The 24,639-nt window shown below is 42.7% G+C and overlaps 2 protein-coding genes across 5 annotated transcripts in view; one reads left to right on the forward strand and one right to left on the reverse strand.

The window, feature by feature from the left end:
- The window catches only part of RB1 (RB transcriptional corepressor 1), a 334,069-nt gene extending 317,583 nt beyond the window's left edge, over nucleotides 1-16,486 (forward strand). The window contains exons 25-27 of the mRNA XM_075336899.1: nucleotides 2,104-2,237; nucleotides 4,410-4,459; nucleotides 14,171-16,486. Coding sequence (XP_075193014.1) covers nucleotides 2,104-2,237; nucleotides 4,410-4,459; nucleotides 14,171-14,259 — 273 coding nt within the window. The 3' untranslated portion in view covers nucleotides 14,260-16,486. The remainder of the gene's footprint in view (nucleotides 1-2,103; nucleotides 2,238-4,409; nucleotides 4,460-14,170) is intronic.
- RCBTB2 (RCC1 and BTB domain containing protein 2) overlaps nucleotides 15,449-24,639 on the reverse strand; it is a 98,166-nt gene continuing 88,975 nt past the window's right edge. For 2 of the 4 annotated variants that reach the window (XM_075336897.1, XM_075336895.1), the window contains exon 13: nucleotides 15,449-20,594. In XM_075336897.1, the coding sequence (XP_075193012.1) occupies nucleotides 20,578-20,594 (17 nt within the window). In that variant the 3' untranslated portion in view covers nucleotides 15,449-20,577. Of the gene's footprint in view, nucleotides 22,880-24,639 lie in introns of all 4 variants that reach the window. The other 2 variants (XM_075336896.1, XM_075336894.1) reach the window with 1 other exon arrangement.

Here is a 24,639-nt window from a genome sequence, read left to right on the forward strand (position 1 = left end):
GCGAGAATCTCAATAGCCGGCTACAGAGGAGAGAGGGAGAGAAATCCCTCCCTCCCCTCCTCCGTGCCAGCCCGCCCCCTGCAGCTGAGGTCCGCTCGCACAGTCGGACCTCAGACGCAGGGACACTCGCATGACACTCGGCTCTGCTGTGCTGCCAGCGTGAGCCGAGTGTCATGCGAGCATCGCACTAGTGCCCCGTGTGGCCCCGGCCTAATAAAAATGCTGGAGTGGTGCTTTAACTCATAATTTGGGAACTTTGAGGTATAAAGTTTCTTATAGTTCTATATCATTTCTCTCCCCAAGTTCCACACCCCCAACAGTTACTAACTTTCTTATATTTGATGACCCAGATTGTGATTTAGTAATTGTACAAGCAGATGGCCTGTGCTTTCTCCCACCTCAGGGTGTTTCTGTTCAAGAAAATATCTTTTGTCTTCATCCCTGTTTAACAGGTGATCATTGTAAAGTTTCTGCTCCTCAAAATATCTGATGGCGTATGTATGAACGCCTGCTGTGCTATATCTATCCTATTATGTAACACTTGTGTTAGTTCTCTAGATTTACATTTTCTTATTTCTTTGATTTAGATTCCTCTCATGCAGGCCTTCATGGCGTCCCTTTTAGGGCCATCAATGCCCGGCCCTCATTAAGCATAAATTATCTCAAATGTCCAGATATGTGATTTCCAACCATCTGTAGCCAAAGGGAATTTAAATGCCATATAATGTGTTCCGATCCTATTGATAGGTTTTACTCTAAACTGTAGTGGTATGGGTGAATGATCTGAGACACTTCTCACTAGATATTCTTCCTCTGACATTAAGGGGAGAATAGATTTTGATCCTATAATATACATTCTAGACAGAGTTTGACGAGATGACCACTAACATGAGTATTTAATCACTTTTTTTAAGTAACTCCTCAGAATAGGGAAGTGATATGTACATTGTTATCAAGTTAATAGGCACATTACTGGATCATAATGGCCATCTACTGAAGATATCTCACAGAGGATATAGATTTGTGCACCAGAATAATAGCTTATGCATGGGTGGAAAAGACAAAGTGGTAACATGGACAAGCCCAAGACTGCTGTATTATCTGAATTCTTTACTAAATGAGTTTCTGGGTTACATAGTATTGCTGGCTCAAATGGCTGCAACCAGGAAAATATTGCATGTCATTTGTGTCTCCCATACTCTTACATTCCATGTTGTAATAGTCAGTCTTTCTCATGTTTGTATGATTAAAAAAAAGTACTCGAAAGTAGTAGATCATCACGAGGAAGGCGAGCTGCAGACTGCTCGGATATGGACATTTCTTGTTCCCAACACAAATTACTTTCTACGGCTAGTTTCACACACCCGGTTTGCCGGATTCGGCGCACTCCAGTACAGTGTGATACAGTACAATGGCATTGTGACAACTTCCGGGTCACATGCTTCGGTCACATGGCAGCATGTGACTGGAGCTTGTCGCGCTGCCATTGTACTGTATACACTGTACTGGAGTGCGCCGAATTCGGCGAAAAGCTGGATGCCCTAACCCATAACACAACACAAAATAAACAGTAGAAAAAGTTAATTTCCTCTCCAAAGAAGAGAATAGACCTGTTACAGATAATAGACCTAAGAATTTCTTGAACCAAGTACGCCTTCTAGGTAGCATTATTTTATCTCATTTCCCCCTTACCATCTAATATATCAAGTAATATTATCAGTTACCAACATGAAACCTAGAAGGTTAAGTTACTTGTTGCCAAAGGTTGTAATTACTGAGAAAAATACCTTTTTTTTTTTATATCAAAAAGCAAGAAGTAGGGATCACATAGGTTTAGTTAAATTGTAAATATGCAGTGTAACTTATTTTTTGTAAAGGGATGGTTTGTAGTTGTTTTCTGTCTTTTCTATTTTACATCCTGTATCGGGGTGTGCACACATTTCTGTATTTTTATGGTTCCCGTATCCAAAAGCAACAAGAAGCGTGATTGCAGATTCTTTGCAAAACTACAAATGCAGCTGAAAAATCATGATAGGGGCTACAGGTACACGGATTAATGCACTTACTAAGGAACAATTTTTTTTTTGTTTTGTTTTGTTTCAGGCATCTGAAAAATTTCAGAAAATCAATCAGATGGTGAGCAGCACAGAACGACCTATAAAGAGACATGCGGATGGCACTGTCCCAAAACCACTGAAGAAGCTTCGCTTTGACGGCCATGATGAAGCAGATGGAAGGTATGCGTAATCTACATAATTTCACATATTATGCACAGATGCCTAAATACATAATGTACATAAACATATTTCCTACTAATAAAAACATCTTCCTAGGTGATCTGACATAAATAAGTGGAGGGGTCAGTATCACTAATGTTTTGGGGTTTTTTTTGCTCTAGGCTGTAATAAGGTGATATTAATTAACAGTCATAGTTACATAGGTTGAAAAAAGATCTAGGTTCATCTGGTTCAACCTTTCTCCACCAATTATACATTTTTGCCAGAATGATCATATGAATTCCAAAAAATTAGCAAAATTATTCCTTGCCATGATATTTAACACAAATATAAAAGCCCAGTTCCCACTGATTTTCAACCCTGCCACAAAATTATTACTTTATTTCAGTGATCTTCTCGATTGCTTGTGGAAATGACTTACAAGGACAAAGCATCTGATAACTCAGTCATGCTTGTGAAATTATAACTGGTTGCTTTAAAAGTGGGATAGTGCTGGAAAGTATTTTCTTCTTCTTTTAAACATGGTTACCTCTAAGGAAAAAAATGCTGTCACTATTGCTGTGCACCAAAAGGGCTTTACAGGCAAGGACATTGCTGCTTGTAAGATTGCCCTTAAATTAGACATTTATCAGATCATCAAGAACTTCAAAAAGAGAGGTTCAATTACTGTGAAGAAGGCTTCAGGGCACTCAAGAAAATCAAGCAAATGCCAGGAGTATCCTGCAAAGAGCATTTATCTACAGGATCAGTTGAACACCAGTGTGGAGCTTGCTCAGGAATGGAAGCGGGCAGGTATCATTGCATCTGCATGCACACCTAGCAAAGCAACGATTTTTCGAGTCTGGCCTGGTGTCAAAGGGGGATAGTGCTTTAATATATTGACTTTTCAACAAACAAAGATGCCACTTCTCCAAGAAAAACATCAAGGACAGACTGACAACCTGCAGGAAGAACAGGGATTAGACTGCAGAGGATATACGTATTTTCTTTGATAAAGCTTCCTTCAGACTGTTTGGGACATCTTTAAAGATGATTGACCTAAGAAGAAAAGGTGTCATGTCAACAGTAAAGCATCCTAAGATCATTCATATGTGGGATTACGCTTCATACAAGAGAGTTGGTTCCGTCACAATTTTGCCTAAGACCACTGCCATAAATAAAGAATAGTATCTAAGCTATATAACCTCTCAACGATTCAGGAGCAGTAAGGTGAGGAATCATTTTTTCCCAGCATGATGGAGCACCATGTTACAAGGGAATAAAACACTGAAATTTTGGGTATATGGCCAAGAAACTCCCCAGGTCTCTATCTCATTGAGAACCTGTGGCCAATCCTCTAAAAGCAGGTGTCAAACAAAAACACAGAAATTGTGATGAACTGCAAGCACTGATTAGCCAAGAATGGGTCTTCAAAAGTCACGGTTTGGTCCAAAGGTTGATATCTAGAATGTCGGGGCGAATTGCCGAAGTCTTCAAAAATAAGGTTCATCACTGCAAATACTAAGTCTACATAAACTTGATGTGCAGTATTTGACAAAAGTATAAAAACTTATGAAATGCTGATAATTGTACTTCAGTAATCATGGAAACATCTCATTAAAAGATCTAAATGTAATGAAACATAAAACTTTGTGAAAACCAAGAATAGTCAAGTCTCCAAACCTCAGACCATGACTTATGTCATATATGAAATGAATTGTCCATTACTGCACTAACCCAGCTTAACTAATTCGGAACTGAATTGAAAGACATATACTGTATATATTTTTTTTTTATATATATATATATATATATATATATATATATATATATATACAACCCCTTTTAAATGTTTTATTTAATAAACCATTCTAGGTAATCCTTTCCACTGGATATATAAACTGTAAATTCTAGAAGTGATTGCTCATTCATTTAATAACTTCCTCTAAGATGACAAGCGTGGAATAACTCCAGATACCTTTGGAAAGTTTGATGACATGTTCTGAATAGTTAATAATAAGCCATGATAATACAGGCCAGGCACTCAGTAAATGTACACCTGTCCGTGTTTTCATAGATGTCAATGCCCTGTTAATGCAGAAGTGTAATTGTTATTCCATTGTTCTGGGTTTCTCTTTTGATAGCAATGCTTCAATCTCTTTCCAATATTTGACTTGTTTTTCTTTATTTCAGCAAATCTCTTTCTTCAGACTCAAAATTCCAACAGAAGCTTGAAGAAATGAGTAAGTTTATTCTATTTGATATCAGTAAGTACCGCACTTCAGGAACCGATGGACCGAATAATTTGGCCGATTAGCACTATCCATGGATGACTTATTACTAGTGATGGGTGAATAGTGAAATATTCAGGTTCAGATTATAATTACCAAATAAGTAGTACTATTCCAGTATTTGTCACGAATAACGAACCTAATGCAAGTCAATGGGGAACCCAAGCAATTGGGAAAAATGCTCTAGTTCCCCATTGACTTACATTCGGTTCATTATTCGTGACGAATACTGGAATATTACTCTGTATTCGGTAATCCTAATCTGAACCCAAATATTTCACTATTCGCCCATCTTTAGTTATTACGAGATTGAATAGGAAATAGGGGATTTCTGTTCTGAAACACCCAACCGAAGCAATTAGGGAACTTGCGTCACCTCTGCTGTTTAATAACAGTGCCACCATTATTGAATTATATCTCGTATATGGTTTGGCTATCCAGCGTTTCCTCTACAGAGATAAATGCAGAAAAAACGTTCCCATCACAAGAACTTGTTTATACAATTCCTATGGCAAAATGGTTCCTTGGTTTTTTTTTGTTTTTTTTAACCCGTTCACGACCTAGGATTGATATGTCCTAAATCCTGAAGGGGTAGTCTCAGCTGACTGCTGCGGTAAGCCGGTGGCGATCCCTGCACGTCAGCTGATTTTAACAGCTGACATGTATGCATCGCAGGCGCAGGTGGATCTGCGATCCACCCGTGCCTGTTAACCCATTAGATTGTGTTGTCAAAATGTGATAGCGCGATTTAAATGCCCACAGCGGGTAACACACTTACCCGCCACAATCGGAAGCCCCATAACATGATCACGAGGAGCCGATGGGTGCCAAAGTAGCACAGGGTCATGTGATGACTCCTGGCGCTATCATGACTCTTTTCCTGTAACAGCCGGCAGAGAGCTGGCTGTTACAGTAGACGAGCATTTCTGCTGACCTGAGCTGTGCAGCTCTGTTCTACAGAAATGAATGAGCACTCAGACTGCTGCTCCTTATAGCACCACAGGGGGACTAGTAAATTAATAAAAAATAAATAAATAAAAAAAAAGTCTATATAAAATCAATTAACCTGATCAGTAAACGACATAACAAAAAAAAATCCAAACGCCAAAATTACGGGGTTTTTTGGTTGTCGCAAATTTTGCGCAAAATGCAATCGCAGGCGATCAAAACGTAGCATCTGTGCAAATATGGTACCAATTAAAACATCAGCTCGAGACGCAAAAAATAAGCTAACATATCCTAAAAAATGAGAACGCTACGGGTCACGGAAAATGGCACAAAAAGTGCACCCTTTCTTTGGGCAAACTACAGAATTTCTTTTTAACCCCTTAGATAAAAGTAAACCTATACATGTTTACGAACTCGTACTGAACTGAGACATCACACTGGAACATCAGTTTTACCATATAGTGAATACATGATCCCAAAAAACATCATGCAATCGCACTTTTTTTTTTTGCAATTTTTCCACACTTTTTTTTTTTTTTCGGTTTTTCAGTACACTATGTTGTAAAACTCATGATTTCATTTAAAAGTAAACTTGTCCCGTAAAAAACAAGCCCTCATATGGCAAGGTTGACAAAAAAAATAGTTACAGATCTTTGAAGGAGGGGAGCAAAACAGAGAAAATAAAGAAAAATCACTTGGCGGTTAATATGGTTGGAAATAATACATGGGTTTGTGGCATAATAAACATCTGTATTACCTGTGTGTATAGCCATGACATTGCGAACAATGAGTGTTTTATCAGTTTGTCTCTAATCAAAGTTTATGAGGAGTAATCTCCATGTGGCCTCTTGCTTAGGGTACCTTCACACTTAGCGATGCAGCAGCGATCCGACCAGCGATCTGACCTGGTCAGGATCGCTGCTGCATCGCTACATGGTCGCTGGTGAGCTGTCAAACAGGCAGATCTCACCAGCGACCAGTTAACAGCCCCCAGCCAGCAGCGACGTGCAAGCGACGCTGCGCTTGCACGGAGCCGCCGTCTGGAAGCTGCGGAGACTGGTAACTAAGGTAAACATCGGGTATGGTTACCCGATGTTTACATTAGTTACCAGCGCACACCGCTTAGCTGTGTGTGCAGGGAGCAGGGAGCCGCGCACACTGAGCGCTGGCTCCTTGCTCTCCTAGCTGCTGTACACATTGGGTTAATTAACCCGATGTGTACAGCAGCTACATGTGCAGAGAGCCGGAGCCGGCAGCACAGGCAGCGTGAGAGCTGCAGAGGCTGGTAACTAAGGTAAATATCGGGTAACCACCTTGGTTACCCGATGTTTATCTTGGTTACAAGCTTACCTCAGCTGTCAGATGCCAGCTCCTGCTCCCTGCTCGCTTCATTTGTCGCTCTCTCGCTGTCACACACAGCGATCTGTGTGTCACAGTGGGAGAGCGCCTTTGAAGAAAACGAACCAGGGCTGTGTGTAACGAGCAGCGATCTCGCAGCAGGGGCCAGATCGCTGCTCATTGTCACACACAGCGAGATCGCTAATGAGGTCACTGCTGCGTCACAAAAAGCGTGACTCAGCAGCGATCTCGGCAGTGAGCTCGCTGTGTGTGAAGCACCCCTTAAGCTGGGGTCACACTAAACGACAGCGACAACGACGTCGCTGTTACGTCACCAAAATGATGACGTAGCAGCGACCTTGTAAGTCGCTGTTATGATCGCTGCTTAGCTGTCAAACACAGCAGCCGAAGCAGCGATCATAACGACAGGCGTCGCTGTGCTGCAACATGTGCAGGGAGCCGCGCACACTGAGCGCTGGCTCCCTGCTCTCCTAGCTACAGTACACATCGGGTTAATTACACGATGTGTACTGCAGCTACATGTGCTCAGAGCAGGGAGCCGCGCACACTGAGCGCTGGCTCCCTGCTCTCCTAGCTACAGTACACATCGGGTTAATTACACGATGTGTACTGCAGCTACATGTGCTCAGAGCAGGGAGCCGCGCACACTGAGCGCTGGCTCCTTGCTCTCCTAGCTACAGTACACATCGGGTTAATTACACGATGTATACTGTAGCTACATGTGCAGAGAGCAGGAGCCGGCGCTGGCAGCGTGAGAGCTGCAGAGGCTGGTAACGAAGGTAAATATCGGGTAACCACCTTGGTTACACGATGTTTACCTTGGTTACAGCTTACCGCAGCTGCCAGATGCCGGCTCCTGCTGCCTGCTCGCTTCATTTCGTCGCTCTCTCGCTGTCACACACAGCGATCTGTGCGTCACAGCAGGAGAGCGACGACCAAAAAATGAAGCTGGACATTCAGCAACGAGCGGCGATCTCGCAGCAGGGGCCAGCTCGTTGCTGGATGTCACACACAGCGACAGCGACGGGACGTCGCTGCAACGTCACAGAAAATGGTGATGTAGCAGCGACGTCGTTGACGCTGTGTGTGACACCACCATTAGAGCAGGGCTAAAGACCATAACACGCCTCACACTACTACTGTACTCTGAAATGATCAGGGTTGTACTTTATAGCCTTTGCTTTGTCTTGGGCGGCTCATGAGTCATTTGTCAGGAAGTCGGCTGTTAATGCATAAAAAAAAATACAAAAGAAGAACTGAAAGAAGACTGTGGAGTAAGGGCATTTCTCAATATGAAATCTTTGTTTCCTGCACATGTCATACGCATTAATTGCCTAAGCGGGGATATTCGTGCCAAAATAGTCCGCCGCCTCTGATCTGTTTGCTATGTACAAGTCTCCCAGCTTCAGTCTGTGCAGAAAATCATTAAACTGTTCCAATTTATTATAAAGAGACGTATTGTCATACTACACACATTCACCCAACTTGATATTCTCTCTGACTTATTTTAAAGTTGCAATTATCTTCTAAAATCAACAATTTCAGTTTTATTTGTCAACTTTTGTTTCCAGTACAATTTTTAATTGGATCTGACATTTCTAAGAATACATGTGCTGAATCTACGTCGTCAGGATACACTAGAATAGGTCATAAATGAGTCATGTCTCGTACATACATAAGTACCAATGGCGTACCACACTTCAGTCTGGCATGTGGTAGGCAGCCTTGAGTTCACTGGGATAGACGGAAACAAGGAAAGATATTTAATAGATTGTTCAGCGCAGTGTTTGACTGTTACTAACACATGAGCAAATATGAATGAAATTAGTGGACAGGAAACAGCTGACAGATATAGTCAGATTGTACATGGGCTGGTGTAATAGGTGTATTGTGAATACAAGGACATATGGCTGAATTCACACTGTTTGCAGTGTCTGTCTGAGCTTTCCTGGTCATATAGCAAACAGTCTTTTCAGTAGGTCTTATTTTTATCTGACATATGCTTGTCAGTAAATGCTGCTGACATGTCTCGTGCATACAAACTGCAAGGGTGCCAGTCACAGCCAAAAACACTATTTACTTGGATAGTGATAATCTGCAGGTAAATAGCATTTAAATCAGCCAATGGCTATGTGCACACGCTGCGTTTTTGGCCGCTAAAAACGCACCCGCGGCATGCGTTTTTGCCGCGATTTGGTGCATTTTTGATCTGTGTTTTGCTGCGTTTTTCCAATGCATTGCATGGGGGGAAAACGCAGAAAAACGCAGGACAGAATTGACATGTCCATTTTTTTTTTATTTAAGCTAAAAAACGCAGCTTAAAAAAAAAAAAAAGTTGTGTGCGGACAGCAAAAATGAAAACTCATAGACTTTGCTGGGGAAACAAAGTCATGCAGTTTTGAAGCCAAAAACGCACCCGAAAAACGCCGCGAAAAACGCACTGTGTCAACTTACCCAATGACGTTACATTCTTCATGCAGTCACTCGCTTCCAGCCTTCGGGGAGGTGCAGGGAGCGGTTAAAGTCTCTGCTTACTGCACAGTGCATGTGCTGTATGACGCTTAAAAAAAACACAAACACTGCTTTGCAGGCTGTCAATCAGTGTGCATGGGGAGTGATTACAGACGTGCTCCCTGTGGAGTAAGTAGTGAATGTAACTTCTACCTGCAGCCTTTTGCTTCAAGTCTTTGGGGTGGTGCAGGGAGAATATAACTTCCCTTCCTCCCTGTATCTGCTGTTCAGTAAGCTGCTAAATAGGAAGTAAACGCAGATTAATCTTAAGCTGGTGTCACACACAACGACAACGACGTCGCTGCTACGTCACCATTTTCTGTGACGTTGCAGCGACGTCCCGTCGCTGTCGCTGTGTGTGACATCCAGCAACGACCTGGCCCCTGCTGTGAGGTCGCCGGTCGCTGCTGAATGTCCAGCTTCATTTTTTGGTCGTCACTCTCCCGCTGTGACACACACATCGCTGTGTGTGACAGCGAGAGAGCGACGAAATGAAGCGAGCAGGAGCCGGCGTCTGGCAGCTGCGGAAAGCTGTAACCAGCGTAAACATCGGGTAACCAAGGGAAGACCTTTCCCTGGTTACCCGATATTTACCTTCGTTACCAGCCTCCGCCCTTGCTGCCAGCGCCGGCTCCTGCTGTGTGCACATGTGGCTGCAGTACACATCGGGTAATTAACCCGATGTATACTGTAGCAAGGAGAGCAAGGAGCCAGCGCTAAGCAGTGTGCGCGGCTCCCTGCTCTCTGCACTGTGACATGTAGCTGCAGTACACATCGGGTTAATTAACCCGATGTGTACTGTACCTAGGAGAGCAAGGAGCCAGCGCTAAGCGCGGCTCCCTGCTCTCTGCACATGTAGCACAGCGACGTTATAATCGCTGCTGCGTCGCTGTGTTTGACAGCTAAGCAGCGATCATAACAGCGACTTACAAGGTCGCTGTTACGTCACCGAAAATGGTGACGTAACAGCGACGTCGCTGTCGCTTAGTGTGAACCCAGCTATATACCTGCAGGTATATAGCATTTCCGAGTGGGACTAGTTCCCTTTAAGTAATGGAAAAGTGTGTTTATTGCAGTAGATACAACAATGGCTGGCCACTGTTTTCAAAGAGGTTCTCCAGAAATAGAATTACCGTATTTTTCGCTTTATAAGACGCACTTTTGTTCCCCCAAATTTTGGGGGAAAGTAGGGGGTGCGTCTTATAATCCGAATATACGGGGGGGGGGGTGTATATATATATATATATATACACACACTACAGAGTCCAGGGGAGGTGCGGGCAGCTCTGGAGCTCTGCTGGGGGACTTATGAAAGCTGGGAGCAGAAGCCTTTGATCTCCTGCACCCGCTCATATAATATGCACAGCTGCTGTCCACCACCATGGTGCTGAAAGTGCACCGCGGCGATAGGCTGGGGCAGCAGTGTATATTATATCTGCCTGCCCCTTCTTTGATTGCACATGCCCCCTCCCCCGTGTTAGCTATGTCCCCTATGCTGCTGCAAACAGTAAAATAATAAACTTTTTACTCACCTCCTCCAGCGTGTCTGCCAGGCCTCCCTCCTGCTGCTGTGATAAGGCACAAGAGATTTCACTCTTCCGTGCCGATCACATGACCGGCCGAGAACCAGGAAATGCAGGAGGCCGGAGATCAACCCCGAGGAGGGGGACACAGACAGGACAATGCTGGAGAAGGTAAGGAAAGTTTATTTTCCTAAAAGCAGCAGCATGGGGCGATATATAACACAGGGAGCTGTGTGCCAGCAATAGTGGGCCATGTGCCGCTACATGGGGCCGTGTGCCGCCACATGGGGCCATGTGCCAGCAATAGTGGGCCGTGTGCAGCCACATGGGGCCGTGTGCCGCCACATGGGGCCATGTGCCAGCAATAGTGGGCCGTGTGCCGCCACATGGGGCCATGTGCCAGCAATAGTGGGCCGTGTGCAGCCACATGGGGCCGTGTGCCGCCACATGGGGCCGTGTGCCGCCACATGGGGCAGTGTGCCGCCACATGGGGCCGGGTGCCGCCACATGGGGCTATGTGCCAGCAATAGTGGGCTGTGTGCAGCCACATGGGGCCATGTGCCGCCACATGGGGCCATGTGCCAGCAATAGTGGGCTGTGTGCAGCCACATGGGGCCGTGTGCCACCACATGGGGCCATGTGCCGCCACATGGGGCCATGTGCCAGCAATAGTGGGCTGTGTGCAGCCACATGGGGCCGTGTGCAGCCACATGGGTGCCGTGTGCCGCCACATGGGGCCGTGTGCCGCCACATGGGGCCGTGTGCCGCCACATGGGGCCGGGTGCCGCCACATGGGGCCATGTGCCAGCAATAGTGGGCTGTGTGCAGCCACATGGGGCCGTGTGCCGCCACATGGGGCCATGTGCCAGCAATAGTGGGCTGTGTGCAGCCACATGGGGCCGTGTGCAGCCACATGGGGCCATGTGCCAGCAATAGTGGGCCGTGTGCAGCCACATGAGGCCATGTGCCAGCAATAGTGGGCTGTGTGCAGCCACATGGGGCCGTGTGCAGCCACATGGGGCCATGTGCCAGCAATAGTGGGCCGTGTGCAGCCACATGAGGCCATGTGCCAGCAATAGTGGGCCATGTGCCGCCACATGGGGCCATGTGCCAGCAATAGTGGGCCGTGTGCAGCCACATGGGGCCGTGTGCAGCCACATGGGGCCGTGTGCAGCCACATGGGGCCGTGTGCAGCCACATGGGGCCGTGTGCAGCCACATGGGGCCGTGTGCCGCCACAGTGGGCCGTGTGCCGCCACAGTGGGCCGTGTGCCGCCACAGTGGGCCGTGTGCCAGCCACAGTGGGCCGTGTGCCAGCCACAGTGGGCCGTGTGCCAGCCACAGTGGGCTGTGTGCCAGCCATAGAGGATGTGTGCCAGGCATAGGGGACATGTGGCATCACTGGGCCATATCCAGATTCAGAGGGCTAATTTTAGGATGGGGGGGGCTATGAGGGACATATACCCTATATGATTTGTCAGACGGACACTGGCATTATAAGACGGACCCCATTTATTAAAAAATTCTCTATTCCTTCACCAAATTTGGGGGTGCGTCTTATAATCAGGTGCGTCTTATAAAGCGAAAAATACGGTACATGGTTTTCTTTAAAAAAAAAAAACAAAGAAAAAAAAAAACACCACACCTTTCTATGGGTTGTGTTTTAATATTGCAGCCCAATCACTTTATTGGATCTGAGCTGCAATAGCACACAAAACCTGTAGACTGGTGTGGCTTTGTGTTTGGAAGAAAGCGTTGTTTTTCTGATTTCTAAACTCCCTTAAAGTATGGGCAGCAGTCAGATTCCAGATGTTGTTACTGGAAGATGCTAATTTTGTCTTTCTTTGGACTATACTGATCTTTATGCATCAAAACAAATTAACAGGTAAAAGCTCTCCTTGGTATCCATGTAACAAACCAAATAATGGCAATTTTATGTTAAAGGGCTTGTCTGTAGGTTTTGTTCTCCATAATGGTGCTATCAAGTACAATTTTTCACAGATGGCACTCATACCTCTAATTGTGAATGGGGCGGTTTACATGCTTGTGATTTTTCTCGGACCAAGCAATCTGTGCAGAATCACGGAGGCATGTCCAATATTGATCTGAGTGTTGGATCAAAATTGGCAACACAAATCTGTGAGTCCGTGAAAAAAAATTGAACAGTACTCTGAATGTCACTATCTGCTGTCAGTTTTTCACGAACTACTAGATAGGAAAAGATAGAACTGATTAAACTAACCAATCTTTGATGGTGAAAACTGACACTGAGCAAACTTTGATAAAACTGCTGATGAAACTCAGACCTTTTTTTCTCGTATGAGAAAATAACTGATGTGTGAATGAGGCTTAACACTTAATTGACTTTGTCAGAAGGCTCAACCCTCCTAAGCCAACTATGTGGCATGCAGGTCATAGAAAGTTGAATAAAATGATACATTGATATCTGTGATCAATCGTCATATTCCAGATAAATTCACGTTTTTCTTAATATGTAAATGAGTTGTTAAGATTTATGGGTCAGACATAGATGTCCCCGAGTATCTGCCTTCATAGCTTATTTTAATTGAAAAGGGTTGGTACCAGTGTGAGGTATATAATGATTGACCATCTACTCTCCTGATTTCACTGCAGAACTGTCCCTAATTACAAATAACAGCTCAGTAGAGCTGAGCGTTGTCTTATTACAAATATCTGAACCTCTCCTCTCCTAGTGCTATACTGCACCTCTCCCCAGAATGGCTGCCTGTGAGATGGAAGCAGAAGAGCTTCTTGTAATCAGGCACAACTCTGCAGCAGAGCTGACAGCACTGTGAAAGAAGAGTAGCAGATGTGTTTGTAATGAGAAAAATTCAGCTCTGCTGTACTGTTAGTTGTAATCATACACCGCTCTGCAGTGAGATCCGTCTTTGTTGTGAGACATGTAGATCAGTAGGGAAATCTGTCAGTCATTACATGTCTTACAGTGGTAACACCCCTTTTCATTTTCAAAATGTATACTGTAAGCACGCAGGTGCAGGGCTCTGTTCCAGTCTGTCAATGTTTTTTCATTGTAACTTGTACTTTATATGTTTAATACTTTAAAATAATCTCTGGAGGCAGATTCTCCGGGAGATCTGTGTATGGCCCATAGATCTATATAGTTAATTTACATATTGAGCAAAACATGGATTTCTCTAGTATAAGATATCGGATGTATTATTTTACTCATCTTTTTATGACCTGCGTGCCAATGTAGACGGCTTAGGAAGGTTGAGCCTACTGACAAAGTTCCTTTGCGCAATCATTAAAATGACTGACTATATGTATTTGTGTTATCACAGAGTCCACAAGGACAAGAATACAGAGACAAAAGTCAGAGGAGGTGTCAGAATCGGTGGCGCCAGAAGACTCCATAAAGAAAGAAGATTAAAGAGACCTAATCTCCGAAGCCCACTTCACTGACACTAATGTAATCCATATCTACAGACGTTCATTGGTTTTTCTCATACTTTTTTTATTTTTTTTTTTTAATTTATGCCACTTTTAGAAACTGATACCTGACTATTACAATTTTAACAGTAGTTTAGAGAAATCAGTGTTTTCAGGATGATGGCTGCCTCCATTTACTATATACATGTCTACAACCTCCTTAACACCTGGGACCACATGTATGAATGGTTACGCTGATGCTAAAGTGCACTATTTATTTTAATTGTACCTTACTTGAATTTTATTTAATTATTGTGCACGTTTCCACTTGAGCCCTATGGTTACTTGCTGATTACTACTGAAGACAACTGTTCTCCATTGATATCCTAGTTGTACCCCTGTATATTCACTATGACTGCAGCTCCGAATTGTGTGCTCTGCTATACATGTAGGTGCCCAATTCTTTACACAGCACTGCTCCCCATCTATTTACCTGCTAATAGCTCAAGTTAAAATATAAGACTAAGATAACTGGAATGAATTTGCCCACTCATACAGACACTAGTGGGGATTTTACTGGTGATATCTTCCACATTACCTCAATTGAAGTATGGAGCTGACCTTAGACGAGTGCAGGCAGTGTTTGGTGCTATTGTATAGTTCACAAAACCAGTTAGTGGTAATATTATAGGTGGCAAGCGACTGATATCATGTAATAAGTATATTAAGATATGCTTTAAAAACCTGTATGGAGCTCAGTGTGTTCATGATTCATCTTTACCTTTTTTGCTCTGGATATAAGATGGAGCCTATAAATCCCAGGGATCGTCTCAATTGTTGTTGGCTGAAGTTTGCAGCTCTGTGTTTGCACAACACAAAGGAAGATTTATAGTGGAAGTTTAGTGTAAGATATTTTCTGACACATCAATAGAAAAAACTGATCCATGCTCTCTGTCTTCCTATGAAAAACCAAAGACCCTAGTGATCATGGGGGAGGGGGTCTCTGTCCAAAATAGCTATGGTATTATTTAGGAGAGTGTCTTAATGTCAGTAGTCTTATGATCTTTCAATGTGGTCACCACCACAAGGTCATAGCATGTTGTTTTCTGCCTCCATGGTAATTCGCAGTAAATATATTTATATTTATTAGTTTTTCTAACAATACGACTACCATTTCCAAGCAAGACCTTTGAATACTTTAATAGGCTTTCAGAAACAACGTTTTAAGTAAGGATAGTACAATCACATAATCTAAGCATTAACAGTTCTTTCCCATGCAATCTTAAAAACACAAAATTGTGTTACCTCCAAAAAGTTGTGTATATTTACACTGTAGATTTCGGTGCTTGCCACAGTCATCTGAATTAGACTTCCTGCAATCCATGTACCTGCAGCATCACCCATGTGTGACCCTAAAGAGGACATGTTGGCTCTCCTGACATCTGAAATCTGGAGCATTATTTCCCAGAGCTCTGCATTGTTCATATTCTTCTGGAAGAGTAAGGAAAGCTGTAAATAGGATATGGCCCTACATTACACTTTCATAAGGAACTGAAGTTGTACAGCCTTCCACTACTGTACTGTAAGTACATTTTGTATTTTACATAACAACAATTTTAAAGGGATTGTCCTGTGATCAGCTGTGGCCAATGCCATTTTAACAGATGTCAGGAGGATTACATATTGTATATTAGCCCCACAGGAGAGCCGACAGACCCTCTTTAGTCTTAAAAGAAAAATAATAAGGATTGTTTATTACTTTTATTAGGCTTTGGAACATGTACATTAGGCTTGTCTTAAGAGTAGCTTATATAAGTGTTTGCTATTGTTGGCCTGGGAAAAATACTGATTTTTTTTTTTATTTTTTTTTACGTGCAAGGAAGAAAACAATGATGCAAAGTAGCAACTGTACCTTACAATTAACCAATTAGCATTTCCATAAAAAATATATACTTTTTTTCAATAGCACAACCACGCCATGTCTTCCTGTACCTCCAAAGCTTTTTTTTTTTTTTTTTAAAAAAACTCTCATGCCTCTACTGCACACATACTGCAGAGTACAGTCCCGTAGTACATGGGAATTTAGCTAATGAATATTTTTATTGTTTTGGTCAGGTAATTCTTATATTTGAAAACACAGAAGCTCTGTGAAACTTTATCGATATGACAATTATGTTCATGCTAACATTTTATTTTTTATTACTTTTAAAAATAAAACTGAATTCCAAATCCCATTGTGGTTTTTTTTTTTTTGTTTGATTCTGTGTGTGAGTAACGTCAATGTCAACAATGCGGCATTATTTTACAAAGACGGTCCAGGATTAAAGATTGATAACATAATCTACAGGAAAGGCCCTCATTTACCCACACATCAGGGTCTCTTCACACAGTACTTTTTGAAGGAGCAAGAATTCTAGATGTGTATTACATACGGCAAATCCAGGTACCTAATCTCAGAAAGATATGAGCTTTAGTTAAAAAGATGTAGCACAAGTGTCTGTCATCATAAGATGGACTAAAGAATCTATACATCTTTTGGTATTTAACATAATAAATAAACAGCATTTTTTTTTCTTGACTAAGTTTTAATATCATAGAAATCAAACAATTATCAAAAAAAGTCATCAAACAGCAGTTTTGCTCAAATCTATTATCAGAGACTATACATTTCAGGCTCGTCCATTTTCCAGTTCTAGAAAAGTTTTTAATATAGGCGTTTTTCATCTAGTGCAAAAGAAGTATTTTACGTTGATGTAAAAGTATTGTTGATGGATCAGCATACTAAATGCAATACATTGAATTGGATAACATTACATGCAATTTGGGTTTCATGATCCTTCATAAAATAGTAATTAAAATAGTGTGGTGCAATTGTGACCCCATTAGGTGGAAAGAGAAGTAATAAATTGCTATACAAAATACCCTACTCTAGGTTATTAGCAAAATGTGTTATTCAAAGTAACTCCACTGGCCCATAAAAATGACTAACCAGTGGTTCCATTAGATCAGTGCAACTATCACTAGTGAGAAAAAAAAGTGTTTACTATTCAGTACCGCATCCATATGTAGTATTTAATATAACCTGAAACAATAATTCTTGAAATACTGTAGGTCCTAAGCAGTTTACCCATCCAATCTAATATCTTTCCACCAGCAACCTTTACAATGCAATCGAGGAAGGAGCTTGTCTTGCTCAGACAGAACCAAAAGGATTAATAGGTTTATACTAAAACTATTTGCAGCCCTTTGACATATCACGTGTTAAAGGGATTGTCCACTACTTTGATAACCCAATTTTAATTATCATAGTTCCCCCATATAAAATAATAGCAGCTATAATCCTCTCCGATGCATACCCACTCTCCCTGGGCTTGCGGGACATTGGCTGCAGGCGTCGAATGAGATGATAATCCACACCGCTTCTCTCACTTCCTTTGAACATAACTGACATCCGGAGGAAATCGGGGAGCAGCAGCCGCTTTCACTTATTTCAGGTGTCGGCTCGTCCAAAGGAAGTGAGAGTGAAGCGGCCGCTGATTGGCTGCAGGGCTCACACAATAAGGTCATCACTTGAACAGAGGCAAGCATAGCTGCTATTACTTTACATGGGAGAATTATGGTGATTGAGAAGGGTAGTCCAAGTAATGGACAACCCCTATAAGAGCTATTTTTCAGAGGATATGTTGACATGACCCAACCCAGAACCATCCCATTAGCCACTAACACAATACAATTGTATCATGTCCAATACAATAATACCACAAGTTGTCAGAACTATTGAGCCTCATACGCAACCAGATCTTGGTATAGTTGTAGTAATGGTCCATTGAGATATAGGAAAGGTCATTTATGCTGATCTTGCTCTGAACATGGAAAAGGAGTTTAAGTCAAAATTTCAGTAGATTATCAAAGATGTAGGTGTCCGACTATAAACTGACCAAAAACTGCTAAATATTTCTGCCATATGTTTCTCTATGTATACATTAAAAAAGCCCTTCCTTTTGTGCTCTGCAAGAAGCACATCATATGGGGTAATTATTTTCTGCACAGAAATAAGTATATTGCTAATAGCCTCGAGCACACAAGGTTTTTTGGTATCCTGAAGACACTCTGGGCGATTCATTGAGGTATTAACTCCAGATTTCTGGCATAAACACCTCAAGTCGTAATATTTGCAAAAGTACTGCGACTTGGCATTTACATACTACTCCTGGCTGGCTATGCCAAAAAGGGCTTAATGGCAGGACGGGACATAGTCACACCGGTCTATCAAATGCATCAAAAACTGTGCAACTAACATATAGAAATGTATGCTGACTTGCATAAAATTAGGTGACTATACTTCAGCAAGTGCTTTATTAAGATTGGGGTGCACTACGCCAACCTAAATCAATTGCCCCTACTGTTTTGATGGGGCCATGCATTCCACCAGTCGTAAAATCAACTCTTTAGCATTACTGTAAAGCAAAATGCTCATATGTAGGAGGTCTGTGGGATCACTAAAGCTATTTGAACGTAAAAGCCCATTTAGCTGCGTAGATAATAGTTTGAGGTGAACAATGCGATAGGAATAAATCTGTATACTATGGCAGACAAGTATTTACATGTGACAATCACGTAATAAATAATGTACAATCATTTAATCACTAATTTCATTGTATATAGAGTTGCATAGTAGCTCGGTGGTTAGCACAGTTTGCCAAGTTCAGATTCTACCAACGATAGCAGCTGCAAGGAGTTTTTATGTACCATTAATAGTTGAGAGAGAGCACAAAGCTGCTGGTGCGGCAGGGTGATAACTACAGCATATCGCCATCAGCATCTATGCGAGACTAGGTAGACAGAGAGGCAGAAGACGAAGAGTCTGAGTAAAGCTGTGGGGACCATCAAACTGTACTGGGGCTGTGTGTGGGGAGGGAGGGACCGACCATTATATGGTGGATTGTGGAGGGAAACTATCATTGTGGCTGTGGAGGATTGTAATATGGTGTGGGAGAGTCTGGTGCACATCATATGTAGGGAGGGGGGGGGCTGTTGTGACTTTCTTAGTATGATTGCCCCACAGCACACCAGTGTTGGGATCATCACACTCCATGGGAGTTATAAAAGTGGTAGAGTGGGCAAGATTGCTAAGGGCTCTTCGATATCGGCAAAATAGCTAATAGCTGCAATACATATCTTATGTTACTTAAAAAGTTGAGAGATATCACTCTTCCGTACTGAGTCTATGTGCCGTGATAGGACTTTTGCTATGGGGCCCCTGGTATTTCTATGTAAGTCTTTTACTCAGGAGCCTTATAATAATGACTCCTGTGCCAATTTTTATTATAAAGGAGGCATATTGAGGAATCGTTATCTGAGGAAGGATATAATAAGAAGGTACAGGGTCATCATTATAAGGGGGATTATTAAAGAAAACATGCCAATTATTATAAGGCAGCCTAGAGGGACATTAGTACTGTATTGTGCTGTAAGTAAGCACAGTGGAGCAGTATTACGCTGAGCTGAGGAAGTGCAGAGGAGACATTATTATTCTGTCGCGGCACAGTTAATGTGTGGTGCTCCTCCTACTTGAGTAACATCATTAATCCAGTCATTGTGGTTCTGCATGAACAACACAGGCCTAATTTCATCTTCATGGACGATAATGCTGCAGCTCATTGAAGTCACATTATTAGAGAACAGTTGCTAGAGACTGGGGTACCTGAAATGGAGTGGCCTGCACTTTCTCCAGACCTGAATCCCATAGAAAACCTATGGGATCAGCTAAGTTGCGGTGTATAGGATCGTAACTGTGAATCCCAAAACCTTAATGTCCTGAGGGCCACCCTTCAAGAAGAGTGGGATGACATGCCTCAGCAGACAATAACGCCACTGGAGAAACACATGAGACAGTGTTGTAAAGCTGTAATTGATGATAAAGGCCACATAAGTTATTGCGACATTGACATTTCGTGGGGATATACCCATCACTGTGGTTGGCTTTGGTTTCAATAAATTGTCTGAGATGAGGAAATCACCATTGTATGCTTCTACTTAAATGCCTTACTTTCACGATAAAATATCACTGTAGCCTAAACTAAGTTTTACCAGCAAGTCAAAATTATAGCTTGCGTAGTAAATCTTGATTTCTTTCAGGCATGGTAGTATTAGTAAGAGATTTCATCATGTGGGGCAATGATAGCATGAGCGTGTGCGCTTTCAAATTCCAGGGCTGAGTTTCCTTCAGGTACTCTGGGGTATTTCTCTCTCTCCCCCCACTCCAAAGACATAGAGAATTTATCAGTATCACCGTTGCGTCCTTAATGGGGTTCACACTCTAATGTCTGCAAAGTGCTGTGGAAGTAAAAAAAAAAACATACAAAATTTACACACCTAAGCAGCAGCAATATCGTTGAAAGAACCATTTCCATTTACAATGCACAGTCACTGAGCGAGCAATGATGTTTTACACTTGTATAAACTATTGAATGAACAATGAATGCAGTGTCACCCATTTATATTACACAATTTTCATACTGATTGGGCTGTAAAAGTTTAAATGTTAAAGGGAACCTGTCACATGGAAAAATGCTATTTACCTGCAGATCTAGGGTTAATCTGCAGGATAGTAGCATTCTGAACCTGCCAAGCGCCTGCACATTAAGGCTAAGTTCACACAGGGCATCTTTTGCTACATTTTTGAGGTCACAAAGATGCACCTAAATGCATGCATTCTCTTCTCCCAGCAAAGTCTGAGATTTTGATGTCTACACTGGGCATTTTTTGTTGGCTGCGTTTTTGAAGATGCAGCACGTCAATTCTTTTTGCGTTTTTTTTTAGCGTTTAAATAAAATCTATTGACTCAAACACAATGGGCAAAATGCGGTAAAAAGGAGTAAAAAAAAATGCATTGCGTTTTTGCTGCGGTGCATTTTTTGGGACATTTTGTGGTTAAAAAAAAAAAAAAAGAGGCCACCTGTGAACATACCCTAAACCCCAGTTGCTGGGAGGAAAAGAACTTTAATCCACCCCCATTCCATTTTCAGTCACAGGAGCGCAGTCAACATGGGTTCTATCACTGCTTTGCGTATGAAGAGTGCCGGCTGTAATTGTTCTCCCCCCACACTGACAGCAGCTCTGCATTAGAACAAGCTGTCATTCAGTCCAGGGACGTGTGGTTATAGCGGCCACTCTCCATACACAGATCGGTAACTGAAACCACAACGCTACCGGGAGGATTAAAATTAATTTCCTCCCGCCAGCAGAATTAAATGTGCAGAGGCCGACTCGGTTCACAATGCTATTATACCCATATCTGCAAGTTAATAGCATTTTTCTACATGACAGGTTTCTTTAATTATGTATTCATAAAAAAGGACTTAAATGGAACCTGTCAGGTGCAATATGCAGTTCTGGGTGCATATTGCTAATCCCTGCCTAACCATCCCTGTATACAAGAGCATAGATAAAGGATCTTTAGATAAAGTATTTCTAATGTTCCTTTATAATTTACTAAAGAGCGTGAGGACTAGTACCAAAGGCGTTATATCCCACAACTAGTCTGTCCTCTTAGTTACACCCACAGGGGTGTGCTAACATGCTATTCAATTCAGCATCACCAGCGGTCACACGTGTAACTCTGGTCGCGCTTCTGAAGGCCAGGCACTTCCGGTCATGCACACTATGAAACCGGGTGTACGCATCCCAGCTTCAAAGGTCTACTGAGCATGACTAGAAGTGCCGGGCATTCAGAAGCACGAACACAGGTATGTGCGTCACCGCTGGTGATGCTGAATTGAATAGCATGTTAGCACGCCCACACAGGTGTACTAACATGCTAAGAGGATGGACTAGTCAGGGGATATAACACCCTTGGGACTAGTCCCCGCACTCATTAACATAAGAAAGGAGTCTTTAGAAAAATTATTTCTAAAGATCTTTTATCTATGCTAGTGTATACAGGGACAGTTAGGCAGGGATTAGCAATATCCACCTATAACTGCTCGTGGTTCTGGGGGAATAGTGCACCTGACAGGTTCCCTTTTAAAAGAAGCAAAGGAAATTCTCCAGGTATCAGAACAATTGTTTGCAGTCATAGTGGAGCTGTTTGCGGTTGTCTGGTAGAACAGAGTATATTAAATGATTTACGAAATATCCCCTAGCTGCTTCTGTAAATCTCATCGGTGACAACTGTAAGAACAGGGAACACATTCTGTAGCATGTAGCAAGATTACTTTTAGAAACTGCCAATAAAAATCTGTAAAAGTACAAGTTTGTGTAGAAGTGATATAGTTTACACATTGCTGTTGCACCTACAGGTTTCATAATTGCATGGAGATTGCTAAATGCTTTGAAACACCAATACTCGAATTTCAATTTACAAGAAGTCCAATTTTAAAGTGTTCACGCATTATCATCTGATCAAAGAGTAAATACACCAATTGCTTGTAATTTAGGTTTAACTACAAAGTGAGCACCATCATCACAGAAGATGCCAGTCAGTTCTTGAAGGCTCCAGCTTTGCTTGCTTTATTGATAAAGATCTTTAGAAGATCATTGTCCATATTAACAAAGGCATCCGTCTGGGTAACCATAGTCATATGGTTTATGCAGAATCTGAAGCAGAACTCTTCCAGGTCCTAGAAACAAATGACTTGTTGAAGAAACAGAACTGATAAATGACAGAAGTTGGGGTTTATTTTGTGCTTACAACTTAGGATTTAAATAAACAATTCAAAAGAATGCAAAAGAATCCTGGATTTAGATCAAATATACGATAAATCTGCATCAAAAATGAGAGGGCAGTCTATTCCTAGAAGACTGCTGTGTTTATGGCACAGGAGAATTACAATGTCAGTTAAGCTCCTAATGAAGTGAATAAGAACAGAGCTGCCGTACAGTGAACAGTCACTGCACACTGCCATACTGTCCCAGCTCTGGTCATAGATTGCAAAGCCAATGGGAGATGTAAACAGTTGATCAGTGGGGGTGCCAGCTATAGGTCCTTCATAATCCGATATTATTGAAGATAGGCCGTCAATACCCACGTAGTGGACAACCCCTTTTCAGATGCTCTGATCAAGTCATTCAGAAAATCACTCAGATCCTGGTCGCTGCACATTTTTCCTTTGTTCCCTTTCTGCCCAATATATCACACTCCTTGACAGGTGCCATTGTAATTTCTGATCAATGTTCCTAAAGGGAATCTGTCACCAGGTTTTTGTTCCCCTCATCTGAGAGCAGCATAATGTACAGGCAGAGACCCAGAGTCCAGCAATGTGTCGATTACTGAGCTATTTGCTGTCAATTTTGATTAACAATGTTTTCTCTGCTGTAGGTCTAGCAGTTAAGGCCCCGTCACACACAACGAGATCGCTAACAAGATCGTTGCTGGGTCACAGTTTCTGTGACGCAGTAACGATCTCGCCAGAGATCTCGTGATGTGTGACACCTACCAGCGATCAGGCCCCTGCTGGGCCATTGCTAGTCGTTGCTGAATAGTCCGGACCATTTTCAAGGTGATGTCTTGCTGGGCAGGACACATCGCTGTGTTTAACATATACCAACAGCCTCCTAACACGGTCCCAACGCCCGCCAAGATCATTATACAGGTCGCTGATTGTTACTGCATCGTTAGTAGTGTTGAGCGGACTCGGACTGTAAACGTCCAGCTCCGCGCGGTTTCAGCGCTATCCCCGGGCCGGACCCGGGCACGGGATTCCGGCTGCACGATCCAGAATCTGCAATTAATAAAAATGAAAAAAAAACAAATAAATGAGCGTTTTATACTTACTGAGACGCTGTCATGGCGGCACACTGCTTCCGGGTCGAGCTTTCACTTCCTGTGCTGTGCACGCAATCACACAGCTTTCCGTGTTTTCCCCACCCACCGTCCGTCCTCTCAGCTGTGATTGGTTCCTGTTTGACGCGCCCCCTGCCTGTGACAGCTCTGCCGTGCAGTCATCGCTTATCGCGGTCAGTACTACGCTGCACTCAGAGCGAGCAGCCATGCTCTATGGCTTCTCGCTCTGACATGTAGCAGAGCTTGACGTGTCTTCGCTGGATCTCATGTGGATTACGTCGGAGCTGCAGGGTGTTGGGATATAATAAAGTGGTGAAGGAGGAGGCTGCGTGTGTAATTTATTCCAAATAAAGGATTTCTCTGTGTCTTGTTTATTTACTGTAATTTACAGGTTTGTGATGCGGGTATCTCACAGACGCCCATGCAATCACAAACCTGGGGTTTAATAACAGCCGTGCGCTGTTATTAACCCCTGCTATTACCTTGATTGCCACCGCACCAGGGCAATCAAAATGAGCCGATATTGGGACTGACCATTAATTGGTCTAAATCGAACATCTTTAAAGTGGATGGGGAAGTAACCTGGACAAATGGTGA

The sequence above is a fragment of the Anomaloglossus baeobatrachus genome, chromosome 2, assembly GCF_048569485.1.
Source record: "Anomaloglossus baeobatrachus isolate aAnoBae1 chromosome 2, aAnoBae1.hap1, whole genome shotgun sequence".
In the NCBI taxonomy this organism is placed as follows: domain Eukaryota; kingdom Metazoa; phylum Chordata; class Amphibia; order Anura; family Aromobatidae; genus Anomaloglossus; species Anomaloglossus baeobatrachus.